The sequence below is a fragment of the Aspergillus nidulans genome, chromosome I (genome assembly GCF_000011425.1).
Source record: "Aspergillus nidulans FGSC A4 chromosome I".
Classification (NCBI taxonomy): Eukaryota; Fungi; Ascomycota; class Eurotiomycetes; order Eurotiales; family Aspergillaceae; genus Aspergillus; species Aspergillus nidulans.
Window position 1 is genome coordinate 1,396,556 of NC_066257.1, and position 26,180 is coordinate 1,422,735.

At 52.1% G+C, this 26,180-nt stretch overlaps 8 protein-coding genes across 8 annotated transcripts, besides 1 other annotated feature; 3 read left to right on the top strand and 5 right to left on the bottom strand.

The window, feature by feature from the left end:
* Positions 1-26,180: part of a sequence feature (contig 1.104 1606..297769(-1)) that runs on past both edges of the window.
* Positions 54-2,524, bottom strand: ANIA_06055 (biotin--[acetyl-CoA-carboxylase] ligase BPL1; the record flags this gene model as incomplete). The annotated part of the gene is made up of 5 exons (XM_658567.1): positions 54-831; positions 879-1,451; positions 1,498-2,141; positions 2,186-2,251; positions 2,444-2,524. The coding sequence occupies 5 exons, from the start codon at positions 2,522-2,524 to the stop codon at positions 54-56; spliced, it is 2,142 nt and encodes a 713-aa protein (XP_663659.1).
* Positions 3,039-4,171, top strand: ANIA_06054 (putative mitochondrial genome maintenance protein Mgm101). The gene is made up of 2 exons (XM_658566.2): positions 3,039-3,615; positions 3,685-4,171. The coding sequence occupies exons 1-2, from the start codon at positions 3,047-3,049 to the stop codon at positions 3,950-3,952; spliced, it is 837 nt and encodes a 278-aa protein (XP_663658.1). The 5' UTR covers positions 3,039-3,046; the 3' UTR covers positions 3,953-4,171.
* Positions 4,331-7,162, bottom strand: ANIA_06053 (serine/threonine protein kinase; the record flags this gene model as incomplete). The annotated part of the gene is made up of 1 exon (XM_658565.1): positions 4,331-7,162. One exon carries the CDS (start codon positions 7,160-7,162, stop codon positions 4,331-4,333), a length of 2,832 nt encoding a protein of 943 aa, XP_663657.1.
* ANIA_06052 (uncharacterized protein) lies at positions 8,224-11,072 on the bottom strand (the record flags this gene model as incomplete). Its single annotated transcript, XM_658564.1, has 5 exons — positions 8,224-8,981; positions 9,015-9,061; positions 9,550-9,606; positions 9,688-9,710; positions 9,759-11,072. 5 exons carry the CDS (start codon positions 11,070-11,072, stop codon positions 8,224-8,226), a joined length of 2,199 nt encoding a protein of 732 aa, XP_663656.1.
* ANIA_06051 (phytanoyl-CoA dioxygenase family protein) lies at positions 11,443-12,958 on the bottom strand (the record flags this gene model as incomplete). Its single annotated transcript, XM_658563.1, has 2 exons — positions 11,443-11,459; positions 11,743-12,958. 2 exons carry the CDS (start codon positions 12,956-12,958, stop codon positions 11,443-11,445), a joined length of 1,233 nt encoding a protein of 410 aa, XP_663655.1.
* ANIA_06050 (uncharacterized protein) lies at positions 13,702-15,806 on the bottom strand (the record flags this gene model as incomplete). Its single annotated transcript, XM_658562.1, has 4 exons — positions 13,702-14,525; positions 14,579-15,194; positions 15,261-15,579; positions 15,697-15,806. The coding sequence occupies 4 exons, from the start codon at positions 15,804-15,806 to the stop codon at positions 13,702-13,704; spliced, it is 1,869 nt and encodes a 622-aa protein (XP_663654.1).
* On the top strand, positions 20,748-22,882 carry ANIA_06049 (RING-H2 finger protein; the record flags this gene model as incomplete). Its single annotated transcript, XM_658561.2, has 4 exons — positions 20,748-21,035; positions 21,142-21,538; positions 21,621-22,158; positions 22,210-22,882. 4 exons carry the CDS (start codon positions 20,748-20,750, stop codon positions 22,580-22,582), a joined length of 1,596 nt encoding a protein of 531 aa, XP_663653.1. The 3' UTR covers positions 22,583-22,882.
* On the top strand, positions 24,298-26,160 carry ANIA_06048 (aspartate aminotransferase). Its single transcript, XM_658560.2, has 3 exons — positions 24,298-24,568; positions 24,729-25,709; positions 25,765-26,160. Exons 1-3 carry the CDS (start codon positions 24,308-24,310, stop codon positions 25,858-25,860), a joined length of 1,338 nt encoding a protein of 445 aa, XP_663652.1. The 5' UTR covers positions 24,298-24,307; the 3' UTR covers positions 25,861-26,160.

The following is a 26,180-nucleotide window of genomic DNA, read 5'->3' on the forward strand; positions in this document are numbered from 1 at the left end:
CTCTTATTATAGCAGCCTTGTATATAATTTCGGGCCGACCCACAGGTCAGTAATCAATTAACTTTCCTCTTCAACAAACCCTTCATAAAATCGAAGCTATTACTATCACTCTGCAGCTGCCACACTCTTCCCGTAGGCCGGTCATCCCAACTAAGTTCTTCAGCAAGGAGCAACCCATAATCACGTGTAACTCCCTTGATTCTCGCCCTGGTACCTCCCTCAGCCTCAAGCGTAACGATCTGGTTGGTATGCAGCCAGGCCTCGTAGTACATCTCCTCGAAACTTCTGTCGAAGCCTGTGCGGAGGAACCGAGTATAAAGGTCTTCAAAGACAGTCAGAATACGCGCGAGGAGTTTCTCAAGGGTAATAGGAGCCGCCTTGTGGCCTACAAAGCGAGCAGCCAGGGCTGTCAGGGACGTTGTTGGGGAGGCGTTGGTGGCGTTAACGCCGATGCCGACGACAGAGGTATATTCATTAGAAGAGTATTGGGAGTTGACAAGGATGCCGCAGATCTTGGTGTATTGTTTCTTGTGTTCAGGTTCGCCGGGGTCCAACGCGTAGATATCATTGGGCCATTTCAGCTTGACTGGCACGGCGTCATAGCCCTCATCGTAACTACGTACGCCCTGAACTACTGCCAACGCGGCGAGGTACTGGATGAGGACGACCGGAGCAGACTGCATTTTCTCCATTGGGTGGCGTACTACAGTTGAGAACATGAGAGACCCGGCTGGGGAGACCCAGACGTTGGATCCTCGTCCTCGTCCTGCTACTTGGGTAGTAGCGGTTGCAGTTGTGCCCGTGGGCAATTTGCGGAGGATCTTGGCATTTCTGATTTTGTCAGTCATGTTTATGTTTACAAATGATGTTTGACTCACCTTTCAAGAATAGTGTTGGTGCTGGTAACGACTTCGCCATATAAGAGATTTGAGCCGAAAAGCGAAGCACCTTCCTTCGACTGCGCCTGATAGTCCCGCAGATGGCTGTAAAAGGCATGATGGTTGAAGTATGGTGTTGTTTTTGACGACGGGACATCTTCATGAACAATGATGCGTTTGACGATTGACTGGTAATCCACAATTCCTTCACTCTCATGAAGTTCCGATGAGGCTTCCTTGGATTCAGGAAGTGACTCTGTGAGGGCCCCCATATTATACGTACCCCACTTCTCGATTCTAAAGGTGTCGTACTCGTCTTTGAAAAGGCCCTCGTCGCCAGCTAGTTCTTCAAGCGATTTTAGCACTCGTTCTGCATCACCAGATGACAAAGACGAGAAATGCAGAGACGATAGAGAGGGTACATGCGTTGTTTCCTGCGCCACCTGCAACCCTAGCTTGGACAGACAAGCCTTCAGGAAGTCGGTACGGGCCTTGTCGTCCGCTGCCAAAGCCTCGACTACTTCAGCGTATTCGGGACCTCCAGCTTTCGGATTGAGGTTAACGGCCGCAAATCTGCTACATCAGCTACACTCGTCTCGATATGGTGACAAAAACTCACTCAGGATGTGGCCCAGTCAAAATTGCCGCGCCATCGCCAACAGGACAATACACCACCGCCGCAGCGCCAGAACCCGGATTCACGTTGAGACGCTCCGCGTAGCTCGCAAGAACCTCAACGCCTCTATCCGCATACAACGGCGCATCGACAAACACCCCACCACCATTATAGTATGACCGAAAACTCGACGGGATTACACCAGCGCTTAGTGCATCCTTCGAAACCGTCAGCTCCGCAGCCCTTGCGCCCACCTCGCTATGGTAGACGAAGCCCTTAAAAGCCCCTCCGCGACAAATGCCTGGATAGAAAGCTAGCTCGCGCTCCCCAATAACCTCCATTGTTTTATCGCCGAGCTCGAACTCGCAGCGTTTAGTCCCATAGTATCCCCCGGCACAAAAACCAAGGTAAGCGCCTCCGCGGCGAACGAATTGTTCGATCCTGCGATTACCTGCACCATTGAGCGCGCGGCAGTAGCCTAGGTCCGCGCCACCGGGAATAACGAGTAAGGCACACGTAAGTGTCCATGGCTCCTTGATGAGCATGTCTGCTGTAACAGGGATTACAGCATAACGGGAGGCTAGGAGACGGCGGAGGGTGTAGAGGCAGTGGCGGACAGATTCGACGGTGGTTCCATCTCCTGAGAACTGTCAAATAGGTAATTGGTATATATTAAAAAAAGAAAACGCACCAGAGTAGACGAGGACATTGACCCTCTTCCCCGTGGTGCTGGGGTTCGCCGTGCTCGTCGCCATAACTGTTGCGGGGAAGTTGTTCGGATGCAGAAGATCGGAGTTGACTCAATTCTCCCTCATCTCCTTCGGTTACTATCGGCCTTTCAACACCATGATATCCAAACGAGAAGAGAAGCCCAAAGTGGCCACAGAAGGTGATGATGACGAACCGGATGAATGGTGAGAGTTCAATTTCTTGTCTTGTCTGCCTTTACTGTATCGTGGAAGCTGACTGGCGGTCTCGCAGGGACAAGCGGATCTTCAGCACCGGCTGTGCAGGTATACGCATCAACCATTGTTATCTCATTAAACAGTTCTAAATCTCATCACGTCTAGTGGAGCAAGACAAGCTAAACGAATGCTACTGGGCTAAGAAAGACTGGAGAGCTTGCAAGGAGCAGGTCAGCCACCCCGTACCAATCGACCCTCTGCAGTCGAATTCACATCTTTATCCCTAACAACGTCTGGTCAATATCTGGACGCTAACAGACAAATTCCAATAGATGGATTTGTTCCGCGAATGCTGGAAGCGCCAGGGTAACGACATTCGTACCCAGAGCAAGGACGCATGAACTCCCTTCGCCCAAGCATGTAGCGCCTAACGAGCGCATACCCTGTACAATAGCTAGCGATACGTATTCAGTGTACTAGAGGAACGTTCTGCAAGACGCCCCTGGTTCAAATTGAATAAAACCTCCCCTTTGCCTGAACTGATACATCTCAATATATCACGTGATCGTATTATCAGTTCATCTGCAACTTGAGACATAAACCGCCACAGCTTTTACATCTTCACGCACAACCCCAATCCCACCGCCATGGCCTTCCTCCGCCCCTTCCAGGTCGCAGACCCCCTCCTTCAGCGCGCATCAGCCTACCGGAGCACCCCACGCCTCATAACTTGCTCCAACAGTTACAGACACTTCACCCAGCGCTCCTTCCAACCACAACAATCCTCAACATCAGCAGCTCCAAAGCCAACCTCTCCCACACCAACTCTTACACCAGCTGCTGCCCGCGCCGCCGAGATTGCCATGCAGAAAACGCCAACCAGCGCAACAACTCCCAACATCTCTAAAACCGGCCTCTCCGACAAACCGCTCGAGCTTGACAACACGCCCGCTGAGAAGATCGACTGGACGCGCTCGTTTCACGGTCTCTCCGCCGAGCCATTTCCCAAAGAAGTAGCAGATATTCTTCTTGCTGAGACGGACCCCGACGAAGTCGAGATTAAGCCCGATGGCATTCTGTACCTGCCGGAGATTAAGTACCGACGCATCCTGAATAAGGCGTTTGGCCCGGGAGGGTGGGGGCTTGTTCCTAGGAGTGAGAGTATTGTCACGCCGAAAACTGTAACGAGGGAGTATGCTCTTGTTTGTAATGGGAGGTATGTTTCCCTTCCTGATCTGTGGGCTTGGTTTCGTCGGTGGTCGTGGCTGATGTTTGCGCTGTACAGGCTCGTCTCCGTAGCCCGGGGCGAACAGGACTACTTCTCACCTGATGGAATCCCTACCGCAACAGAGGGGTGTCGCTCCAATGCCCTTGTGCGGTGCTGCAAAGACCTCGGAATCGCCAGCGAGCTCTGGGATCCGCGGTGGATTAGGAAGTACAAGGCTCAGTATACGCGTGAGGTTTGGGTTGAGCATGTGGTTAGTAAAAAGAAGAGCAAGATTTGGATCCGCAAGGATGATCCCGTCGGGTATCCCTGGAAGGAGACGAGGTAGGAGCGGACCCGGAACCGGGCCAGGAATCCGAATCTAGAAGACGTTGGATTATGAATCGGGCGTTTAGGTAAGATAAGCTGATGGCAGGCTGTATATTGCATTCGGGACTGCTTTGCTGTGATACCCATATACTGCACTTCCCAGCAGTCTGGGATAGTGAATTGCTGTGCGATATAAGAAATCTCCCCAAGCATTAATAGCATCTAACTTTGTTTGAAATTTCATATCTGGTAATAAGTTCCTGAAATACCTGGCGCTTCCATTGTCACCGATTTGTGTTGACCAATCCATCCATAAAACACCCATCAAATCCATATTCTACATATTTACTACGTAGCAGAGAGTATCGTATCACGTAACGCCCAGAAAGCCTAGAAATTATAGCCTCCGCGATTCATAATTCCTCCTCTGTTCCTCAGTCATATGCCGCGGGTCAACGTGCGGCGAATGTCCTTCGAGCGAGTTCCTATCCGCCGCCGGCGCATACTCGTACACCTGAGGTAGCGACTGGTTATAAGAAGTCGTATGCTCTAACGGCTGCAACGAAGACTCAGGCTGATCATAGCGCTCAGAGTATGTATAGCTGTACGGGCTTTGAGACTGCTGTTGCGGGTATTGTTGAGAGTATTGCGACGACGACGGCTGGAGCGGCGGTGGGGGCTGCAGATGAGGAGGCAGCGCAGACTCCGACTGCATAGTGGTGGGAGAAGCAAGGGACTGGTTTGCTGTAGTCATTATGCCCGCCCTCCGACGGCCGGTTGATGCTGTGGATGCTTTACGGGCTATGGAGTCGTGGCTGACGCCCAGGTGGCGTTCCGTGACGGGCGAAGACATGGAGCCATGGTAGTGGTCTGTGTCCCGGTCACCCGTGTTGGGTGTAAAGCTGCGCTGGTAGGGCTCGCTGACGGTGTTGTTGAGAGTGGTCTCGCTGTAGGCGCTGCCAGCCGAGTTATTTCCGGTTGCAGCAGTAGCACTTGCGCCTCGGCGTTGAACAGATCCTGGGCGACCCAGATCGACGCCAGTTGATTTGGAATCAGAAGGGAAGCTGTCGTCTGGAACGGTGGGATGGCGTATTCCCTCGCTGATGGAGGACTGACGAGCCGGGGGCTGCTCGGCGTCATCAGGCTTGTCATCAGGCCTGTCACCGTCCGCCGCAGCGGCATCCTCAGCTGCAGCGCCGGGGGTGCGGATTGGAACCTTCTTCACAGCGGCAACTAGAGCGACCATGAACTTGGAACGGCGCGCGGCACGAACAGACTCGATGGCCCAGTTAGATTTGTGGAATAGGCCTACGGTGAGTTCTAGCTTGTCTAGAGCACCTACACCCGAGACCTCAATATCAACGTCAGGGTGGAAATCACGCTTGTTATCCGGGCTACGGACGAAGGTTTCAATTTCGTCCTTCAATGCCTGGATTTCTTCGGTAGTGGTGTCAATGTTCACTTCAATGGTCAGTTTTTCCTGCATAGCGGATGAGCGCGAGTAATTGTCGATCCACACCGTGTTGAGAACAACGTTCGGAATCTGAGTTACACGGTTATCATTCACGTTGCGAAAGACGCTGTATAAGAGCGAGATGCGCTGAACAATGTAAGGCTTGCTGTCGATCTCCACCCGGTCACCAATGTCGAAGGGGTGCTTGACAAACAGGAAGATACAAGAACCTAGCACTTCTTGTGCGGTAGTAGCGAAGACGAAACTCAGGGAGAGGAGAGAGGTAGCACCAGCGGCGATAACAGTGCCGAAGCCGCTAGTGACGAACGAAACGAAAACCAAAACAGCAATGATGAAGGCAATCGTCGCCAGAAGGTTGTCTAAGACATGGATTGCCTGGTCGACGTCATGCACACTGTGGTTCAGGGTCTTGCGGGTGCGGCCGATCTCAGAAATGGCCAAAATGATCTCATCCAGACTGATATCGCCATTTCCGTCTCGGTCAAGCATAGTGAAGCATTCTTCTGCCTCGGCCTCCTTCCCAGCCCCGAGAACCTCCATAATGTCATCGAGGTACAGCGCCTCACGGCCTTCAATGACAAAAGACATCCAGATACGCCGAGCGAGGGCTTCGCTAGATCGGCGGCGCTCCAGCGCTTCGCTAACAATAGACCGCGCAGCGCTGGAATTGAAAACTTGCTTGCCAGTGATTTCATGAGCGACGTCACCTAAAGCCCCGGTGATCTTGCCTCCAATGCGGCCAACGTTCTGTTGAACCCCCCGGATGAACCGCAGGGGAGCAGCGGAGTTTGACCGTGAATGGCCAGGCCTGCCAGTTTCGGGTCCTCCCAGAAGAATGGAGTCCGAGATAATCGCATCGTCCTCTCGAAACTCTTTGCAGTACATAGGGAACATGCTGCGAGAAGCATCATAAAGAATACCGATAAGATTGATATTGCGCTTGGACTCTTTGATCCTTGCATCGAACTGTTTGCGGTGATAGCTGATAGAAATAAGCTGGACGAGGGTCTTCTCACCAAGGAAGATCAAAGCGCAAACTAGGAAAGCAAAGAGGACGTTTTTCACAGACTTCTCCCAGCTCTTCGTCTCAGTATCGCCTTCTCGCTTGTTTCTCGGATTGTAGACCATGATTGGAAGGAAAGTAACGAGCGACACGATCATCCACAGCACCATCGTAATGGGAATCTCCAGATTCCGCAGAATAAGGGCATACTTCCGCGTTCCAGCACTGACGATTCCGCAAACGAACTGGAAGACAAACGGGATGACTTTGGCGACCAGCTTGCACACCCAAAGCGATACCCAGACAACCTCGACCCAACAAAAGAACCAAGGAAGTGAGACACCACCGATCTTAGCGTCTTCAGCGGCTGTTGCGCCAACAATGATCGGGATGGCGAGAAGAGCAGCAAGGGGAGCGATATAGATCAAGTAACGAGTGACGGTAGAGAAGTTGAGGACAGCCTGATAGAAGCGTCCCATGCGAGTGACCGTGCCATCTTCTGGTTCCTCAGCCGGCAAGCCGGTTTTGTCGTTGATGGTCCTCCGGCGGCGATGACCGAAACCGAGCGAGCTGCTGGGAGGACTCGAGGTCAAGCCGCCCTTCTCGGCGCCGCCATTGTGTTCCGCTCCAGCCGAGTAGCCCCCTGATGGGGAGTTGGGAATATTTGTGCTATTGTTCCGCGCACCAGTCTGCCCGCGACTGGAAACACTGGTCAATGGGATATCAATTGTAACATCGTTAGGATTAGGCATAGTGTCCGGGATTTGCTGGAAGCGATGGGACGACAGACGCTTCTCTGCCAGGCCAGGCCGTCCGGACATTGAAAGTTAAAGAGTGACGACAGCTCGGGAAAGACCTGATGAGCTCAGAGAGCATAAAGGAGCGGATAGGGTGAGGGGGATCGACTAGCGACTTCTAAACAAGAGTTAGACCGTCATAAAATCGACAACCTTGGTACCAACCTTGGTCCTCTTACGAAAGGATGATTCGAAGATCGTAGTCCCCTGTGGAGAGCGAGCGTGAGTCGTCGACTCGTCGTGGGTCGTTCACTCGTTTGAAGTCGCGTGAGCCAATAATGCAATTGTGTTGCCAACGATCGTCGCGGGTAGGAAGAGAACAGACGGTCAGAGACCAAGTAAAGACAGACAAGGAGAGGAAACGACAGAAGACCCGAACGGGTTTATTTTTGTTTGTGCGAGCGGAAGTCTGGACGAAGAAAAGAGCTGAGTGAAACCTGACTGCAGAGATACGGTAGGTAACAGCTGGGGAAGAGACGGCGGTTTCAGCCTTGCCCGACTAGCAGGTTTCCAGTGGACGCCACCACCAGGAACGAAAACTTAGAACCTCAAGACCGCAAAATCTGGTTTTTTCCTGGATTGGATCCAAATTTCTGTGCAATGTTTAATGTTCCCCAGCATAACAAACCGTGGTCGCTACGGAATGTATGGGTGACGATCCATCCATCCAGGGCTCCTGCATACCTCGCCGTCTCGACTCTTGACCAAAATTGACCAAGAAACGACCAACGAATGATGAAAAGATGGACTAGCCAAGTCGAGTGATCGCACTCGGATCGGGCCCTTACCAGGCTGGTTGATATAAGCTTGGCAGATAGCTCCACCGTGGTGCGTCTTAAGCAGCGAACATCACTGCACTACCGAAGTCCAGATCTCCCAGGCTCATCGCCACCACAAAGATCGAAACAGACGCGTCACGAAAACTACAATCAAGAATCACAAGTAAGAATCACCATGATGGACAGAGGCTGGTTTTCACCCCTAGTTCCTCGTTGCCTTTACTACTGGAAATAGTCTCATCGAGCCGCGCTACTATCGCTCAGGATCCTCGCTGCCTCGCTGTGTGCCTTTCCCAACCGATTCGTGCCCCGCCAATTCCCCTCGTCCAGAATCTCGTCGCTCTCCCAGTTCAAGCCAACCGCCCAGACCCGATCACTCGCACTCCCTTCAACGAAGACTCGCTTTTCGCTCGAGAAGTACAGCTTCCTCAATTCGTCATCGGCCTCCGCGCGCGCTATGCACCCGGCCACCACAATTACCCCTGAAGCCGTTGTCCACACCGCGTCATCAAAGTTCGGCACTTTCCGACCCAAAGTTTTCTGTGACTTGGGGTTGTTCGTGCGCATGATGCGGCACAGTGCCGATTCTCGAAGCTCTTTACGTCGCGGGTCGTTTGAACCAGGAACAGGTTTGTCGCTGAGCAGCTCGGCCTGAAGCTGGTCGAAGGACGCGTCGTCCAGAACAGACTCGCCAAGCGGGGTAGAGTCGCGCTCAAAGAGCCAGGCTTTCATAGCCATCATCCATTGCTCGCCGCGGCGGAAGCGGAAGGGCTTGATCAGTCGTGTGGATATCGCGTCCTCGGCTAGATGCGGAATACCCAACTCGTCCAGTTGAGCGAGACATAATTCGAGAGCGCGCTGTCCGGTAAAATGGTAAGGGCTGAGATACCAGTTCGAGAGGATCCCGCGGAGGAAGTAGATGTGCGTATCTGTTACCCGGATATCGGGATTTTCAGAGTGGGGGTTTTGGTTTGCTTTTTCCGTCCATAGTGGTTCTGGATTGATGCAGAAGGTAAATAGTAACTAACCTACGATGTAGAAGTTGCGAGGCCCATAGTTAATCTTTGCGGAGAGGCTCGTATTTGTGGGTGTTGATCACCAGGTGAGTCAAGCGACGAACATCGAACTATCGTGTCATCTGTGGCGCAGCAAGTGCCTCTATTCGCAAGAGACAGGGGGATTGACTCAGACTGGAAGTAATGACTTGCATAACGCCAGACAGGGAGTCAGAGTATAGAATATCCAGGCACCGATCAGGTTCCCTGGGTGCCTGGGATGTCTGACGCTCAACCCTGCCGCCTTCCTCATTTGACTCAGGTGACTGGTGAACGCAGATTTTAAAGTTTTCTCTCCTTACTGTATAATTTTGATCGCTCTGGTAGCCTTTACAACGGAATCCAGGCGTCAAACTGTCTACCCAGTCCCTCAGCATTCCAGAGTACAAACATGCAGACCCACTTAGGGTTAGAAATAGCTACTAAGATACCACGGGGCGTCAGCAACCCAACTTAGCATGGCAGGATACGGCATGAAAACAGCCACACAGCATGTGCAGCAACTTACTTTATAAATGCAAAGTACGGCACGAGAGCAATCTTGGACTCATCCGGCAAGTCTCGACTCATGGGGTTTCAAGTATAATCTACATAGACCCTAAGATCATGAAGTATGTCTTTAAGCTCGAATAGAACGCTCAGTCACCTTGTATTGCACTCATAGTCTGTCTATTTATAACTAGGTAAATAGAGCAATTCTATAACAAGAATGCTCACCTGCAGCCCCGGAATGAAACACCCATAAGGGCTACCCCGATGATGAAAATCACCAACCCACCGCCTTCGACAACTCGGGCAGGTCGCCAGCCCAGACGGGGCCATAGCAATCCATTTATCGAGGCAGCGCTTGTGGTAGTTCACGCCGCATCCAGCTTGACACCAAGATAATTCCAGTCTCGCTGGATACTTTCTCTCGCCTACTTTCCCTTGTCTGCTGACGTTGATTTCCGGCCCTCCTTCACAAATATAACTCAGCACGCGATGATATGCATAATCCCTCCTCATCAGGTCCGTAAGTCCCGGTGTTCCTGTGTCGGTTTCGTGCCATTGGCAGGAAGAGTCAGAAAACGGGCTAGACAGGCGGTCTGTAATTGAGTCCGTATATGCGTAATCAGTATAGAAATCGAAGTCAGACGGCTCGTCTAGCAGTGAGATCAAGCAGATACTGCAGTCACCGTCAATGGGCTGGCGGAGGCGCTCGACGGTATTGTCCTGGTGGTTGCGTGACATTTCTGTTTTCTTAGGCGCCAGGCGTGAGAGCCCGAAGGCTGAGCTGTGATTCCGAGTTGGAGCTGGGATACCAACGGGTGGATGCTGGGCGTTAGTGGAAGGATTATTGTATATTCCATGACCAGTGCTGGTGTTGGTGCTGGTGGTTCTTCCGGGTTCAGGGTCAATCGAAAATTCACGATCAACATTACCATTCCAATCCGAGCTCGAACCCTGGAGATGTTGATGAGCTAGATTCTCCCGGAGGGCCCTGCTAGCATATAAGAACCCAGGATCCCTGCCCCGTACAAGCTGAGCGAGTGCCAGGTGGTCAAAGCCCCACTGAATCCCGCGGGATACCTGCTTATACCAGCTTTCGTTATCCAAATCCATCTTCATATTATTCCATTCGGTCATCATATCCGCATCATTGAGCCCCAATATTATTTCAGTACCATGGACGAAAGCCTGAAAATCTGCCCTCCACCTCTGCACAAGCGACCGAGCCTGAGCCTGATGAGTGGACGCCGAACAGAGAAGGCGACGAGCGAGTTCTTCGAGAGTCTCGTTTTCAATGTCTCTCCACATCCCGGCGCGAACGTCTGCTGTCGCCATATTCAGGAGCGCAATAGCCTCACTGCGGTCTTGTGGCTTTGTTTCAGTTGTGCAGCGGCGCCCGTTGGTGTCCACGTAGCCAGCGCAGCGGTGATCGAGCGAGGGGTCGAGCGAGAGTATGTAGGAAAGGTGAGGAAGATAGTTGATTGAGGTCGAAGTTGATATATCGGCAGGCAACACCCTTTGCCTGGGGTATATTGTGGACATTATGCGTAGAATCAGTGTCCTCAGATAGGTTAAAAGGTGTATAGAGGATAAAGGTCGGGGAATGCGCTGAAGATTATATAGAGGGATTTTGGATATGAATTAGCTGAAGGCCATGCGAAAGCCGCGGCTATCAGCTTCGAATCTGCCTGGGAATATCATTGGTACACGCGGTATCACAGCCTAGCGTAATAATAAGTATGAGCAGTAGCATTCATCTCCTAATGCTATGCAAAGTACTGCAATGAGTGAACGCAGTCGTCAGGATGTGTGGTGTGGCGGAGCGCAGTAAGGCTGGAGAAGAAAGGTGCCTTAAATCCCAGGTGACTACGGTTCATCTAGGCTGTCCTCTCCAACCCTGGGTTAATTCTTCTCAAGGACCACGTTTGTCTAGACATCGTGTTACACAAGGTGTTAACGTTAACGGCTACTTCGTTTTCTTAAAGGCCTGGGCTGCTTTCATTAGACGGGGGTGATACAAGGCTGACTAGGCACAAAGAATATCTTGACTGAGCACTTCCTTCTAGGTCTTTCAGCCTTACCTGTTCCTTACACATACATATCATGACAGGCTGCAAGTTGGTTACCTAACTCTTCACATATTGGCATTGGTCTCAGAATTCCAGATATCAGCTCTAGATCTCTGGCAGCCCACTGGCAGCCCTCGACTCACTCGCGATCCTCCTCAATTCCTCCGCAACAACATCTCTGCTCCACCCCTCCTGCAATCCCCTAAACAAGACCTGCTGCTCACTATTCGGCGCCATGCCACTCGGCGCCGGCGGCCTCTCATCCAGATTCGTCGGGAATGGGTACCCATCCCCAATCGCTCTCACTAGCGCATCCAGCTTCCCATCCACAATCTCGCCCGCAGCTTTATACATCTTGACCATCTGTTCCCAGCACCGTTCCACAATGGGCACCGCATCAATCGATTCCATCGTCTTGCCTAGCGCGCAGCTGATCTGTAAAAGGTTCGCCTTGCGATGGAACCCGCCATCAGGGGCCGGTTCAGTCTCATTCGCACCCGCGGCATGGAAAACTGCCGGGTTAAAGAACAGTCCATCACCCAGCGCAAGTGGAAGCGCAACGTAATTCTTTTGAAAGTAAGCTCTGAAATCTTCCCTTCGCCAGGCAAGATATCCCGGCTCGTAGGTCTGGCTGAAGGGCAAGAACCTCGTTGGTCCGCTTTGGAGAGGCATATCACTATGTGCCACTGCTCCCTGAAGCGTAAGATACTGGCTCGCAAGCTGGATCGAGCGCGGGAACGCAGCGCAGGACTCTTCGTCCTGGAACCCGAGATGGTAGTCACGGTGACTGTCCTGCGCCGCGCCGCCGGGTTTGACAATATTCACCTGAGCTGTGACTCTGTATGCGGGTCCTAGCCAGGCCTCACTGACGACTTTCAGCCATGGGTTCGAGTAGTACTCAGTGAATGAGATTGGGTCTGCAAAGGCGTGTTTGGAGAAAGAGTTCCATATGCGGTCATTTTTGCCGCCCGCTGCGAAATGGTCGCCTATGCGGCCGCCGGCTTTGCGCTCTTTATCGATGATTGCCTGGAACGCGGCGTTGGTTGCAGAGAGCGTCTGGGCGTACTGCGAAGGATCGTACATGCCCTTCAGGACGAAGATTCCAGGCCCGGAGGAGAGGATGTGATACCATTCGTCTTGAAGCGCAGTCGCTTGATCGGTGTCAAAGGGATTGTAGTTGTGCGCATCGTAGATAGGGATGTTTTGGGTTACGGTCGAGGAGAGGGGGTAAGTGCTTGGTTCTGTGGTGCGGGAGCAGATCGTTTCAAAGTCGGAAAGTTGGATAGAAGATGTTGTTTGGAAGAGTCTGCTGCTGATGCGATTGCTTTGCTTACTTATATTTTCGTCGGTATGTGTCATGATGCCTGATGAGGGTATTGTCATTGTCTTGTTGTTCTGCTGTACTGGGGCCTGGGAGAGCGGGGATATATATCGTAGGTGGTGGATGAGGAATTCCGAATGGCGTCCGGAAACATCGCCGACTTGTCGAGAGCCAGAAGATGCATGCTTTTACCCACCATGATCAAGCCAATCGTATATCTGACACTTCCTGATCTGCTAAATGGCAAAATGCTCACCCCAGATTTTTAGGCCACGTGAGGGTCGGAAACCTAATCCCGCTATATAATCCCGCTATATGCTGAACGAGCTGGTAGGATGTAAAAGAAATCTAGGGGAGTAGGTTTTATGACTTTAGCGTCTAATATCCTTCTTGATAGACTCGGGCTCTTTAGAGAAACAGTGGGGTAGCAGATGCTTTGAACATGAACAAGGCTTGAGCACTCCCAGAATATACAAAGGCTCAAGCCATCCTTCCCTTCTGGCTTCAATCGCGCAATATCTAGAGTCCCAATGTAGCATTCTCAGTACCTTACAAAATGTCTAGAGAAAAAAAAAAAGAGAAGAGAAGAAAGGAAAGGAAAGGACACCTGCATGCTGGTATCAATACATTAAAGCCACCTGCGCCAGAATCTATAGCAATTTTCACCCGAGACAAAGTTGAGGTACAGAAGACGTGAAGATATCTGTCAGCTGAACAAACGATGAGAGCAAGACAAAAGGGTATCCAAGGGTTGAAAAGGGACAAGGGTCCAGTTTGCATGTTATTCGCCCATCGGGACGTCATTGTCCGAACACGAAGGTGGGTTGAGGGTGCTTCGTTCAGTAGCACTTGATTCCTTAAGCGTAAGCGGATTCTCAGACAGTGTTTCCATCAGCGGCGCCAGCCGTCCGGTGACGGTGAAAAGGACCTTCAGTAAGACGTTCTGCTGCCCAGGCGTCGAATCGGATGATTGTCTGGTATGGCTCACAAAGATTCGAACAAGCGATCGGATGTATTGATCTGTTGATTGATCTTGCAGCCGGTCCAGTCCGTCTACGACGCACAAGAGTAGCGGCGGTGCGTAGTAGAGCAATGTATCGACCAAGGAGAGCACTTCTTGCCACGATGCTAGCGTACCATCGAGGAGGGCGAAATTTTCTGCCTTGACTATATGCGTGGATGAGCCGTTGACTACCGGAGGGAGATACTCTAGTAGTTGTCGGATCAGACTGTATACAAGCGCTATAAGACCTTGCTGGAATAAGGTCATTCCGTCCTTCGCCGTTGGCGGTACGGAACAAGAGTACGCAATGACTGGGGAGTTTGCATTTCGCGCGAGATTGGTGTAACAAGCTGATACCAAAGCGACTGGGCTTGCGCAAGCGGACTCTGGCACGCTTCCCAGAGTCAGGATCTGTGGATAAGTTTCAGTTGACCATTGTTTTAGTGCATCTAGGACATCCTCCTCCACCATCACATCTGTAGGTTCATAGCTCGCCAACTGATCGTCAATGTCAAAGTAGTCTTGAAGGTGCGCTGAGCCTAGCTGCAGTTCGACCCGGGTGTACTTGTGCTTCTGTTTTTCGGCCAACGTAATGTTGTTAACTTGAGAAATCAATCAGTATATGTCATCAGTCAAGTGATACATCTTAACTCACGTGAGTCTTGCCCAGCGGCTGTCGTCAAGCGAACCATAGCGCCGTGCTGGTGGCCATTTGAGCGTAATTGTTTGCTCGCCATATCGAACATCTGCACAAGAAGCTGGCCTCTTTCGTCTCTCAACTGTGCCCGTTGGTCTGCACTATGCTGGATCTCCCATATCAGCAACCGAGTCATGGCATTCTGAGCCGCGAATCGCCTTTCGATGTTTCGTCGACCTAATTGGCTTAGCCTAGCATTTTCCCACAAATACAGGTCAGCATGCTGCATCACTGTATCAGTCTCATCGCAGCCACTGTCGTTGAGGCTGGGTGCATCAACGAATGCGTGAGTAAATCCCCTCGCGCTACTCTGTACGGTTAATATCAGGTTACGGAAATCAGAGTAAATGTCTTCGTGGAGACTCTGTAGCAGTCGACACTTGAATCTCCTCGCATACCAGTCCATCAACTCGCCCAGGAAGAAAAAGAGGTGGGAATAGAAGTTAGCGAGCGCAGGTATCGAGTCGTTTGTAATCTGCAGAGGCTCGCCGCTCTCGGGCAGATAGATTGACCGGTTCACGTTGACGAGGGCTTCCAGCACCCCGTTAACGACCCTCGGATATTTTGAAGATGCCTATCTCGACATCTCACATTAGAACCCGACCCGCTGAAGTCAGACATAAAGGAGGCTCATACTAACTTTGATGATGGTTTGCAGAGTGCCATAAAGAAGAGAAGAGTAGTACTGATGACTAGGAAGGGCCTTTAACGGCAACGCATGTGAGCCGGACGTGGCCAAGAATGTATCGCAGAGAGCCATCGAACGACTGAAAAGACGCTGCCGTGGGCTGGAAACCCAGTAGGCTTGGACGTCCCTAATCAGGACCTGGACATCTTGCAAGGTTTGCGGGCGTTCTTCAAAGAGAACCTGTTCTGACAAAGGCAGGATCTCTTGGAGTCGTTTCCACGCTTTTGCCAGCTCACTGTACTCTATATCTAGAGTCGCTATGGCAGGGTGCCTGGATTCTCCGTTTAGCTTTCAGCGGCTTGAGCGAGCTGCGATACGGGCGGGGCTTGCTGGGAATGCTAGGGTTCGAAGGCCGGGCCATCAAGCACGTTTGGGACAGAGGACTTACGGAGAAGGAGGTCGCACATCGAATCTCTTCTTCCAGTAGGTAGCGGAGAACTGGCGATCCTCCGTTGTTAGGGAAACAGCCAAGGGATCGGAGACGACCTGAACAGACATCGCGTACGCTGACGATGCAGGACGAGGGCTGTCTCGTCGTCTGACCCGACAAGATCATGTCAGGGGTAAGAAATAGGGATGAAAACCGGCCACTCAGCACCGACGAAGAGTACTGAGTGGTACTGAGACGTCCCTTCAACACAGGATTTCGCGGTCTGCTATCTGATGGTGATGGTGCGCATTGTGGTTCTCTCAGATTCCGCGGGAGGCCCGCTCGGCGGCTCTTGGACGATGCTGAATATCCCCTGAAGCGGCAAGCAAGGCAGAGACGGCCAGCGATCGTTCGAACAATTTGAAGGCGCCCGCTGAATCAGGATAAAGGCCGGTAATTAGCTCTAGCTGAACCACTGAGGTCGAAGCGACGGTGGGAGTGGGAGAGAAAGAAGGTTGCAGCGAGCAGTGGGCTGTGGGAAAGAGACTGGCAGCGGAAAAGTACAAAGTCGCACCAGTGGAGGCTTGGGTCAATTGTCTGCCATATAATAATGTGCTTATTATGGCCATTTACACTTAATCTTTTGCTTGTCAAGCAGACGGGCAGTCTCTTGAATTTCCTGGTCAGTCGCAACCCCCCTTCTTCTTCAGTGTCTGGAGATCATCCAGTGTCTTATGTCCATGCTTGTTTTGTATATATTGCCCACCATCCGATCCCTCCCCATGTCAACGACCGTTTTTTCGTGACCAAGCTCTCCAGCAGCAACATTCAACCTCTCGAGCACCTGGCCTGTGAAGAGAACTGACACCCCAAAACGCCTCTCTGGCGGACGGGCCAATAGAGTCGGGCCTAGGCTGCAGCAAATGTTCGAGGCCCCGAATGGAAGCGGAGTCTGGGCCAGTGAGCGGGCGCTGGTCCTAAAATTGGCCAGACCGGCCGGCGCTGCCCGTTTTCCTTTTCTGTTTTCTGCTCTCTACTTGCCCTGTCGCTCTCGATAATATTAATATATGGGTCGACTATATCGGATTATCCTGTTTTGAAGGCCATCTGACTCTGTCATCTTCAGCTGCCAGGTCACCCGGTTGTCCACCAGGCCGCTCTGGCCTACGAAAGTGGCCTACGACAGTTGAACATCGTTCGTAAGTTGGGAACAATCGCCTTGCCAGCCCCATGCACGGGCTCTCCTGAGGAGGGAAATGATACGCGTCTCACGGTCTCACTACTGTGATTTTTATTTTTGTTTTTGACCACGATCTCCACTCTTTTGTTTTCCTCCACCTGGTACCTAGTACTGGAGAATCTCTACTTACATGAGTATGGCAGCGCAGTCACCGATCAGGTACGAGCACGACCAAGAGATCGAGCAGGAACGAGCAGGAACGAGCAGACGAGCAGGAACGAAGAGGGACAAGCAGGAGTGAGCAGGATGAGCAGGAAGAGCAGGAGTCAACAGGATAGATCCAAGGATGCCAGATCCCTGGCTTCGACCAGCTCGTATCACCACATCGACGCCGTCGCTTGCCACTGTGCCGCAGTCGACGTTTTCGCAGAGCGAGGGTCGCTTCAGCGAACACACAGACCAAATGTTCAGATGCCGCCTCTAGACGGTCTGGGCCCGGTCTCTTGTCCCGCCAATACCTAGTGGGGATGGGTGATCCCCCAGGCTCACTGGCAGATGGCCCAGCCTGGGGATCGAACAGTCCGTCCGATCCCCTACAACCAAGCTCAAACAGACAATATAACTTCGACAAACAAACTGGTCCCTGGCTTCAGGTCTAATCTAACACTAACCCTATCTACGATTAACATAAGGGTGTCCCCACCCGCACCATTCCCGACCCGCCGCCATGCCCCTTATATCATGTCAATGACAACCCACTAGCGAACTCTGTACGGTGATGGGCATCAAACGCATCAAACCATCATCTGAGCTGGAACTCAAAATTCACCACGAATCAGCTGGTTACACAACACGCTCATACAACGCAGCACGACAGATTGGACCCTTCTAGCTACCCTCCCGTCCCCTGGAGACGCCGCCACTTACCCCTGGATCTCTTATCCAGGACATTCTTTGCCGATCCATATGGCCGGTAGCATTCCAATGCCGCAACTGAAACCAATAGAGGCATGATCATACTCCCGAGTGGTACTTGCTAGGGCGATTGTCTTGGTCTCAGATTGTTCCTGCACCTCGGATTCTCAGGTTGCTCTGATTGATACCGATGTGGAGGTGCAAAGTGGCGAGACCATTTGGCATCAGTCCGACATGGCGACTTGCGGTAATGGCGCAATCAGTTCGGCTGGCTTCGAATTCATGCGAATAGCCGTCCCTCGCCGACAAGTGCCAGCAACCCGCAGCCCTCTTCACGCTCTGGCTGGAATTTGAGGCATATTCTCTTTCCTCACCCCCTGGTATTATTTCTTGGAGTGTGGTATGCTCGCTGGAGCTCCCTGATGGATCGACCAAGCGATCGGTCGATACTCGAGCTGGTCAAGAGGAGAATGCACTGTTTGGACGTCTTGACAAACACTGGGGTCAGTGATACAGTAAGGTGTAATATATGTTGTCGGTGAGAGTTTAAACCGCATCAGGCATCCTCTACCTGAGATTGAGACTCAGAACTGAATATTCGTACAGGATATCTGGGGGATGCTGGGTATTATGTTGATATTTCTGAGTTGACCGGGCACGTGAACTGCGGAATACCCTGGACACCCGGCCCAATTACTGCAACTACAGGGGACGAGATACTCCAACCCCAGTTAGTATTCCACCATTCGTACTGAGGACGCAGCACGGATGATGCGTCAGGTGATGGGACTCGATGATCTACTGGTGATCTGTACGATGTTTAAGTTCCACTTATCAAGGGGATCATCCCCCGCTTTCTACTTCGCGACGATGGCATTCCTTTGCCTCAATTTGCATTGAAGGTGAGAAGACCTCGTCAGCGGCCTCAACGTCCCTCCTCACTATAAAAGCAGAAGTCGCAGTCGCTGCTCTTGTCTCTGCATGGAATCCGAGCCGGCCGGGATAGAGCTATGAACCCTGCAAGTGACTCGATGTTCGCGGTGTTCGCTAATATCCGAGTGCCGATTGTGGCCGAAACCCTACCTTGACCTATCCCCCCACCTGCCGCCTTATACTAATATCCATATTCCATACTAGCCTGTAGTACGTATACATAGATAAGCAGGCTTAACTCAAACTTGCCTGCGATAAGTCAAGCTGATAACAGAACTCCGATCCCGGAGGGCAAACGCTGATCACTTTACGCTAGAGTAACTCATCACAATCAGGCGCAGATAATGTGCCCAAGTTTGCGTCGGATTTCTAGAGGTTGGGGTGTCAAAAGGATAAGCAAGATGCGGGAGAGTTGATGACTCGTGATTGATGATCGTAGCATCATTGAGCCGATCAGCAATGACCGATTGGCCGCTGTCATACTCCAAATGCACGACTCTACTCCGGAGTATCTAGAGTACATACACCGGAGCGCGCAACCTCAACTAGCGACCTGAACTCCGACCTCAACGAAAATCTCGGCTTCATTTTTACTTTCTCAAGGTTCAGTGACCGAAAGTCGCCAAAGTCATGAAGGTCACGAAATCGATCACAGTCACGTGATTGGATCCAGGCAGGAGCTTTTTGGGGCGATGCAGCTGCAGCTGACGACGAGGTCTTACTCGCATCAAAGACGCGACCGAGAGAAACAGCGCAACCAGCGCACCAGACAACCAGCGCAACCGGAAGACGGCGAATTCAGGACCTGTGATGTGAAGAATGCCGTCGGTTTGATGCTTCAGGGTGTTACTGCTCTTGCTGACTCCAGACTTGGTTGGGTCAGATTAGCAGACGTTTCCGGCGGAGTTGGAGTTCTGCCAGCTGGCACAGTCGATCCCCGCTTCAACCACGCATCCGGCCATTCGGTCGGCCATAATCAATTGTTTGGTTGGATGCCATTATTCATTGCGAGCCGTGGCCGCTTGGATGGAATTGTGCTTAGGCCTAGGCGGCCTAGGCTGGCACTGGGATTGGGATCTGAAGCCTTTATCCTCGGCATTTCCCCGTCAGCATCCGACCCCGTTGCGCCACTCGCTAGGGTGAGTCTGTCAGATAAAGAGTAGTAAATAATCGTGGAAGCCAGCAGTATGCCCAGGCCATCCCAAGCCATCAGTAAAGCCTCAAATAGAAACAAAGGAATGCACCGTCGGCAGGATGGGACAGACCATCTAGGTAGAGCAACCAGAATAGGACTCCGTAAGCCGGAGATGTCAGACTCTGGATCCGGCCATGCTCGTTTTCATCACGTTTCCGGTTCTGAACTCTGTGAAAACTCTTTTCTTTGATAAAGATGTCTCGTGCATTTAAACCAGCGCGGTGGGTCAGACGTCGACCAGGCCTTCAATGTGATCAATTCGATCAATTCGAAGTCAATTCGAGAGTTGAAAGTTGAGGCGTATATTTGCTGTCACCAGCCCCTCCATCTGCCGGATCCCCCGGGATAATCCAACCATCGATCCATCTCTGGCCCCTCACTATCGTCAGCCCGGCTATCCTGGCATTTGATTCCCTCCACTCATCCGTCGTCGTTTGTCTGGGACTGTCTGGCTCATATTAAATTATTCTTACCATATTCTTACCAGATTGCTGCGCCCCGATCCTTCAACGGATTACTACCAGGTACGAATACGCTGCACCGCTCTGCACAAGCACATCCGGTCCCCAATGGACCGGCTCTGGCATCGATCGCATGAAACTAACCGCCACGACCGTAGTGATCGACCAGCTCTGCTAATGGTGATATCAGCGTCAGTCTGGGCAGGCCTTGGAAGCGCGTGGATTACTCGATTTTTCGACCTTTCTTTGCTTCTTCTGTGTCCCACTCAAGAGATCCGTGACCTAATGATCTTCCGCGATTCCCCATACCCTCCGACGTCTCCGTAAGCCTCGCAACCCGTGGGGAAATCCATTCCTTTCTCAAATCTACTCCATCACCGTCTCCATGGGGCTCCCACAACGTCCTTTTCTCTCTCGCCCCTCCTCGTTCTCGCACGCTCTTCTTTCCTGCCCTCTTTCTCTCCTCTTCCTTGTTTCCCTTCTTTCCACCGTTCCGACTGTGGGCTCGACCGTGCTGTCGTCAGAAACTCCTGTGGCTGAGGATCCCGCTCTCTCCCAGAGGCGATTCTTGTTCGAGGGCTCTCAAGTGGATCTCCCTGGCGGCTTGGACTTGCACGTCGCCCCATTACTGCAATCGCCTGTCAGCTTTGAAGGCAGTCAGACTCGGCTTAGGGTCAGTGGTCCCATATCCCATGCAAACATGTGCAGCGTATCGGGAAACTCGGTTCCGCTTACGGGGGCTGTGAAGGTGATGGAGGATATACTAATATAAGCTGTAGGGTCTCAATCGGACCGGGACTTTGGTGCAGGTGGGACCGAGCAATTCACTGTCGCTCCAGAGCAGTGATATAGCGTTTATCTCCTGCGACCGTACCGCTTATACAGGAAACTTGGACGCGGATGCGACTCTGAACAACGTCTTGTCAAGGGATCCCGAGGCTGTGTTGCTGTATAGCACGACTGTGTCACATTGCAACTACACGAATGACCAAAGCAACTACCGATATATCTTCACCTTACTGAGCGCGAGTACCGCCAAAGCCATTGAATCACAGCTCGCTGCTGGAAATCAAACCGGATCTACTTCTCTTGTGCCCGACATGTCTACCTTCGGCCCGGCGAACATACCCGGCGATAACGATGGCGGGGGGACTGGTGGCGACAGCCCTAACACAGGTATGTGATGTCGGCCACGGCCCGTGCCCGATACAGTCGCTAATTACCGTAGCAGCCATGATCATACTTTACAGCATCACAGGTATCATTACGGCACTGTTCCTTTCGATTATCATCACCGGTGCTATTCGTGCCCACCGCCATCCAGAACGATACGGCCCGCGGCAACGACCCGGGCGACCGCGTCAAAGTCGAGCAAGAGGGATAGCAAGGGCAATGCTGGAAACGATTCCGATCGTCAAGTTCGGCGACAACACTCCTGATGGCAAGCTTGACGACAAGGGAGACGTGGAGATGTCGCTTGAGTCGGAGACGCCGACGTCGCAGTTACGAGAGGGTACAGATACCCGGCAGCCAATGGCTACCGGTGGTACCACGTCGCCAACACATGAGACGCCACGAGATACTGCCACGTCTTCGCCTGAATCAGATCCAGAACAGCGACGGGCTGGTACTACAGAGACAGAAACGACGACAGAGCATCCCAATTTCTCGTGCCCGATCTGTACGGATGATTTCATCAAGGGACAAGACTTGCGTGTCCTTCCCTGCAACCATCAGTTCCATCCCGAGTGTATCGATCCGTGGTTGGTAAATGTGTCCGGGACATGTCCTCTCTGGTAAGTTGCACCGTACCACTCCTCGCATGGATTCCTTGCTCACTTAAATAGCCGAATCGACCTCAATCCGCCGCAAGCCGAAGGTGAGACCGAAAACCAAGATGGCGAAACCGGCTCCGAAGAAAACGCAGCAACAAACAACCAACCCGCCGAAGAAACCCACACGCACCGCCACCGACTCAGCAGCTATTTAACCAGCACGCTGAACGCCCGTCGAATGCGGGAAGCCAGCGTTGAAGAACGCCTTGCAGCGCTGCGCAGCGTCCGCGAGGAAGCGAACCGTGATCCAGCAGACGGTGACGAGAACGAGCAACGGCGTCGTCGGATTCGATTAACCGCTCGGCTCAGGGATCGGTTTCGGATCCGCACGCGGGCGCATGGCGACGAGTCGACCTCGACGCTTGCGGCTCCGACCTCTACATGAGAGGGGTATCTGACGGATCCATGAACAACCTATACTCTTCTGGTTTTTTTTTTTCCCTTTTCTTTTTCTTTGTCAATGATTGCAACGATTGTCCATGACTTTCTGGACGTTTGGCGTATTTACGATGATTTGGTTTCGCTTGGGATGCATTATCGGTCTGCATTTACGTTTGGCACAATTACGAGTTCACTGCACAACCCGATTGACTCGATTGGTTTGATCGATGGGATACAGGCGTTTAGAGGGTGGCTATCTGACTGGCTGGTTAAAATTGGGCGATTCTCGATATTTGATCTTGTGTATATTTTGGTTTCTGCTCCTTCTTTGTCCATATTCGATCAAAGTACCAGATTATGTAGATAACCGTCAACTTTTGATATATCTTGATATATCTTGATATTTCTTGATATTTATATGCGAGCACGAGTCACGGTATTCCGAGTCTAAGGAGATCGTGAGGGGAACCCGCTGCGTGGACCCCATGGGGAGAAACTGGGAGTGGGAGGAGAACCAGAGACGCGGTCGCGATGAGGAGAACCGCCGGAATCAGCAAGGAGTCGAGACGCAGTGAGGAGATTCCCTCTTTTTTTTCCACAAATTTTTTTTCTTTTTTTTATTTTTTTTTTTTTTTTCACCAAAGGACTATCGTCATCAGGTCCCCACGGCTATTGCAGCGAACCCTCAATTAACCGAAGCCACCGGTACGATCCAGGAACCCGGGTAGAAGTGCGAGCCGGCCACTCGCCGAGGATAACGGAGCCTCGCCGTCACGTTTTCTTCCACCATTTTACTCTGATGAAGATCTTCTGGACTCCCTGGAGCCTGAATCTGGACCGTCTCTGCCACGGACGTCGGACCGGCCAGCGCAAAATCGGAAAATGTCCGTGTTGACGGCTAATTCTGCTGGTTCTGCTGGTTCTGCTGCATTGCGTCGCTTGCGTTGCTTTACGTTGCAATTGGCAATGTCAGGTGCACTCGAGACGAGGCCTTACCCGGTCTGACTCAGTGTGGGGAGAAGTGTCAGTCAGGGCTGAAACAAACGGCTGGACTCGGGGCGATGACTTTTGCGCCCGAGGTGGTTGGCTCAGGGGATCATTATCGTTCATTATCGCACATTATCGCTCCAATTTGGACCATACTTTATAGGGAATGCTCCTTCGTTGAACCTTGAGAGACGAAATTGGGGATTCGGAGAGTTTCGTATTTGAGTGGACTGACTGTTCTGAGTCTTCCCCGCACGTATCAGACCAGTGTATCGAATACACTGTCTATCTACACTGAGGACATCAAAAATGTTGGTTGATTCTTCGTGAATTTCTGGCTTCATCAGAGTAGTACACTGTAGACTGTGTTGCTGAGTGATAAGGATAGCATGTGATGTCGTCATAAGCTTCCATCGGATAGCCTAGGAGAAGCAACACCTCGGTACCCGGCCTCTATCATGAGCTCCAGGCAGATTGGCAGATTGAGGCATTTATTTACTTAATAAAGCACAGCTGCCATTGCCCATGCATGACATGCCAGACCAGTCCCGTTACGCATTTTCTGGATCTGCTGGAAATTCTTTCCCCTCATTATCTACTCCGTGCTATAATTGGAGACCCGATTGACCGGTGAACACAAGCAGCATTGACCTTACGTACATTCTTTGCATGGTCCAGCCCAGTCCCAACGGTGGTGTGACATTACTACATTCTGACTGCCGATTGAAATAAAAAGGTCACCATGTCCACTCCTTCATCCGTATCTTCCAGTTCCTACTCGGCCGCCAAATCTCGGCTTGCTTCTCTCGCCTCACACATCATGGGCTCCTCATCAGCTTCCCCGGTCTTCTCGACCGCTGTTGTCCCGTCGGCGCCAGAGGATCCGCTCTTTGGTCTCGCGCAGGCTTATCGCCAGGACCCCTCAGACAAGAAGGTCGATCTAGTCATTGGTGCTTATCGCGACGATAATGCGAAACCCTGGGTTTTGCCTGTTGTCAAGAAGGTGCGTTTCTCTCATGGGCCTCTGCATGGATCCTTGCCATGTCCCTGTCATGGGTGCCTCTGCCGACAGCCGATCGAGCGTTGATCGAGCGTTCGATAGAGCGTCCGAAGGATCGGGGCCCAATTCCGGCTTTTCAAATGATAGTGCTGACAGACCACAGGCAGATGAGCTCATCCGCAACGACCCCAACCTTAACCACGAATACCTCCCAATCAAAGGCCTCGCTGAATATACAACCGCCGCCCAGAAACTCATCATCGGCGCCGACTCGCCCGCCATCGCGGAGAACCGTGTCTGCACATTCCAGACCATCTCCGGCACAGGCGCCGTCCATCTAGGCGCGCTCTTCCTCGCCCGCTTCCACCCCGCAACCCCCAAACCGACCCTCTACCTCTCCAGCCCGACCTGGGCAAACCACCACCAGATCTTCACAAATGTCGGCTTCACGCTTGCGAACTACCCGTACTTCTCGCCGCAGACGAAAGGCCTCGATTTCGACGGCATGATCAACGCGTTGCGCTCCGCGCCCGCCGGGTCGATCATCCTCCTCCATGCCTGCGCCCACAACCCCACGGGCGTGGATCTCACCCAGGAGCAGTGGAAGGAAGTTGCCGTGGTCATGCGCGACCGCTCGCATTTCCCCTTTTTTGACTGCGCATACCAGGGTTTCGCATCGGGCGATCTGGCGCGTGACGCCTGGGCGATCCGGTATTTCGTCGAGCAAGGGTTCGAGCTCTGCATCGCGCAGTCCTTCGCCAAGAACTTTGGCTTGTACGGTGAGCGCACGGGCGCCTTTCATTTCGTTTCCGCGCCGGGCCCGGAAGCCGCTCAGTCCTCGGCACATGTCGCCTCGCAGCTGGCCATTCTGCAACGCTCTGAGATCTCGAACCCGCCTGCGTACGGTGCGCGGATTGCGAGTAAAGTGCTCAATGACCCTGAGCTGTTTGCGCAATGGGAGGACGATCTGCGAACGATGAGTGGGCGGATCGTCGAGATGAGGAAGGGGCTCAGGCAGCGCCTTGAGGAGAAGAAGACACCCGGCTCGTGGAACCATATTACCGACCAGATCGGCATGTTTAGCTTTACGGGGCTCAGTGAGGCACAGGTTAAGGTGCTGCGTGAGAAGTGGCATGTCTATATGGTATGATACCTGTCATGTGTTGTGTTTGGATGAGTGCTGACTGATTGAACCCTAGACCAAGAACGGTCGCATCTCCATGGCTGGTCTCAACTCCCATAACCTGGATTACTTTGCCGAGGCGGTTGATAGCGTTGTGAGGGAGACATCGTGATCTTCCTATCCACCTATTACGAACATACACCTAATCCTCTCATCGCATCCCTTCATCTTTTCTACTCATGTACTCCAGTCATCGCACTTATCGTGCCTCACCATTTGCTTTTGGCATCTGTTTCACATATTCCCCTCTAAAGTTACATGCTCAGTTCACCTGAATAGGTACTGAAGTCTCGGGTTGCTCGGTCGGTTTTTATTATTTCGGTTCTTCGACGCCTAGTCCGAGGGCGGTTTAATTCGGCTTGCTTGGTTGGTAATACACCAGGTAGATAAAATAAACATGCTTGTCTTGTCTGCGACAAAAGTCTATGGGAT

Bases quoted from the DNA above. Each gene is read 5' to 3' on its own strand.
- ANIA_06054 (XM_658566.2), top strand. From the start codon at position 3,047: ATGGCCTTCCTCCGCCCCTTCCAGGTCGCAGACCCCCTCCTTCAGCGC. The intron at 3,616-3,684 runs GTATGTTTCCCT...TGCGCTGTACAG, and splicing joins GCTCTTGTTTGTAATGGGAG to GCTCGTCTCCGTAGCCCGGG.
- ANIA_06048 (XM_658560.2), top strand. From the start codon at position 24,308: ATGTCCACTCCTTCATCCGTATCTTCCAGTTCCTACTCGGCCGCCAAA. The intron at 24,569-24,728 runs GTGCGTTTCTCT...GACAGACCACAG, and splicing joins TTTTGCCTGTTGTCAAGAAG to GCAGATGAGCTCATCCGCAA. The intron at 25,710-25,764 runs GTATGATACCTG...ATTGAACCCTAG, and splicing joins AGAAGTGGCATGTCTATATG to ACCAAGAACGGTCGCATCTC.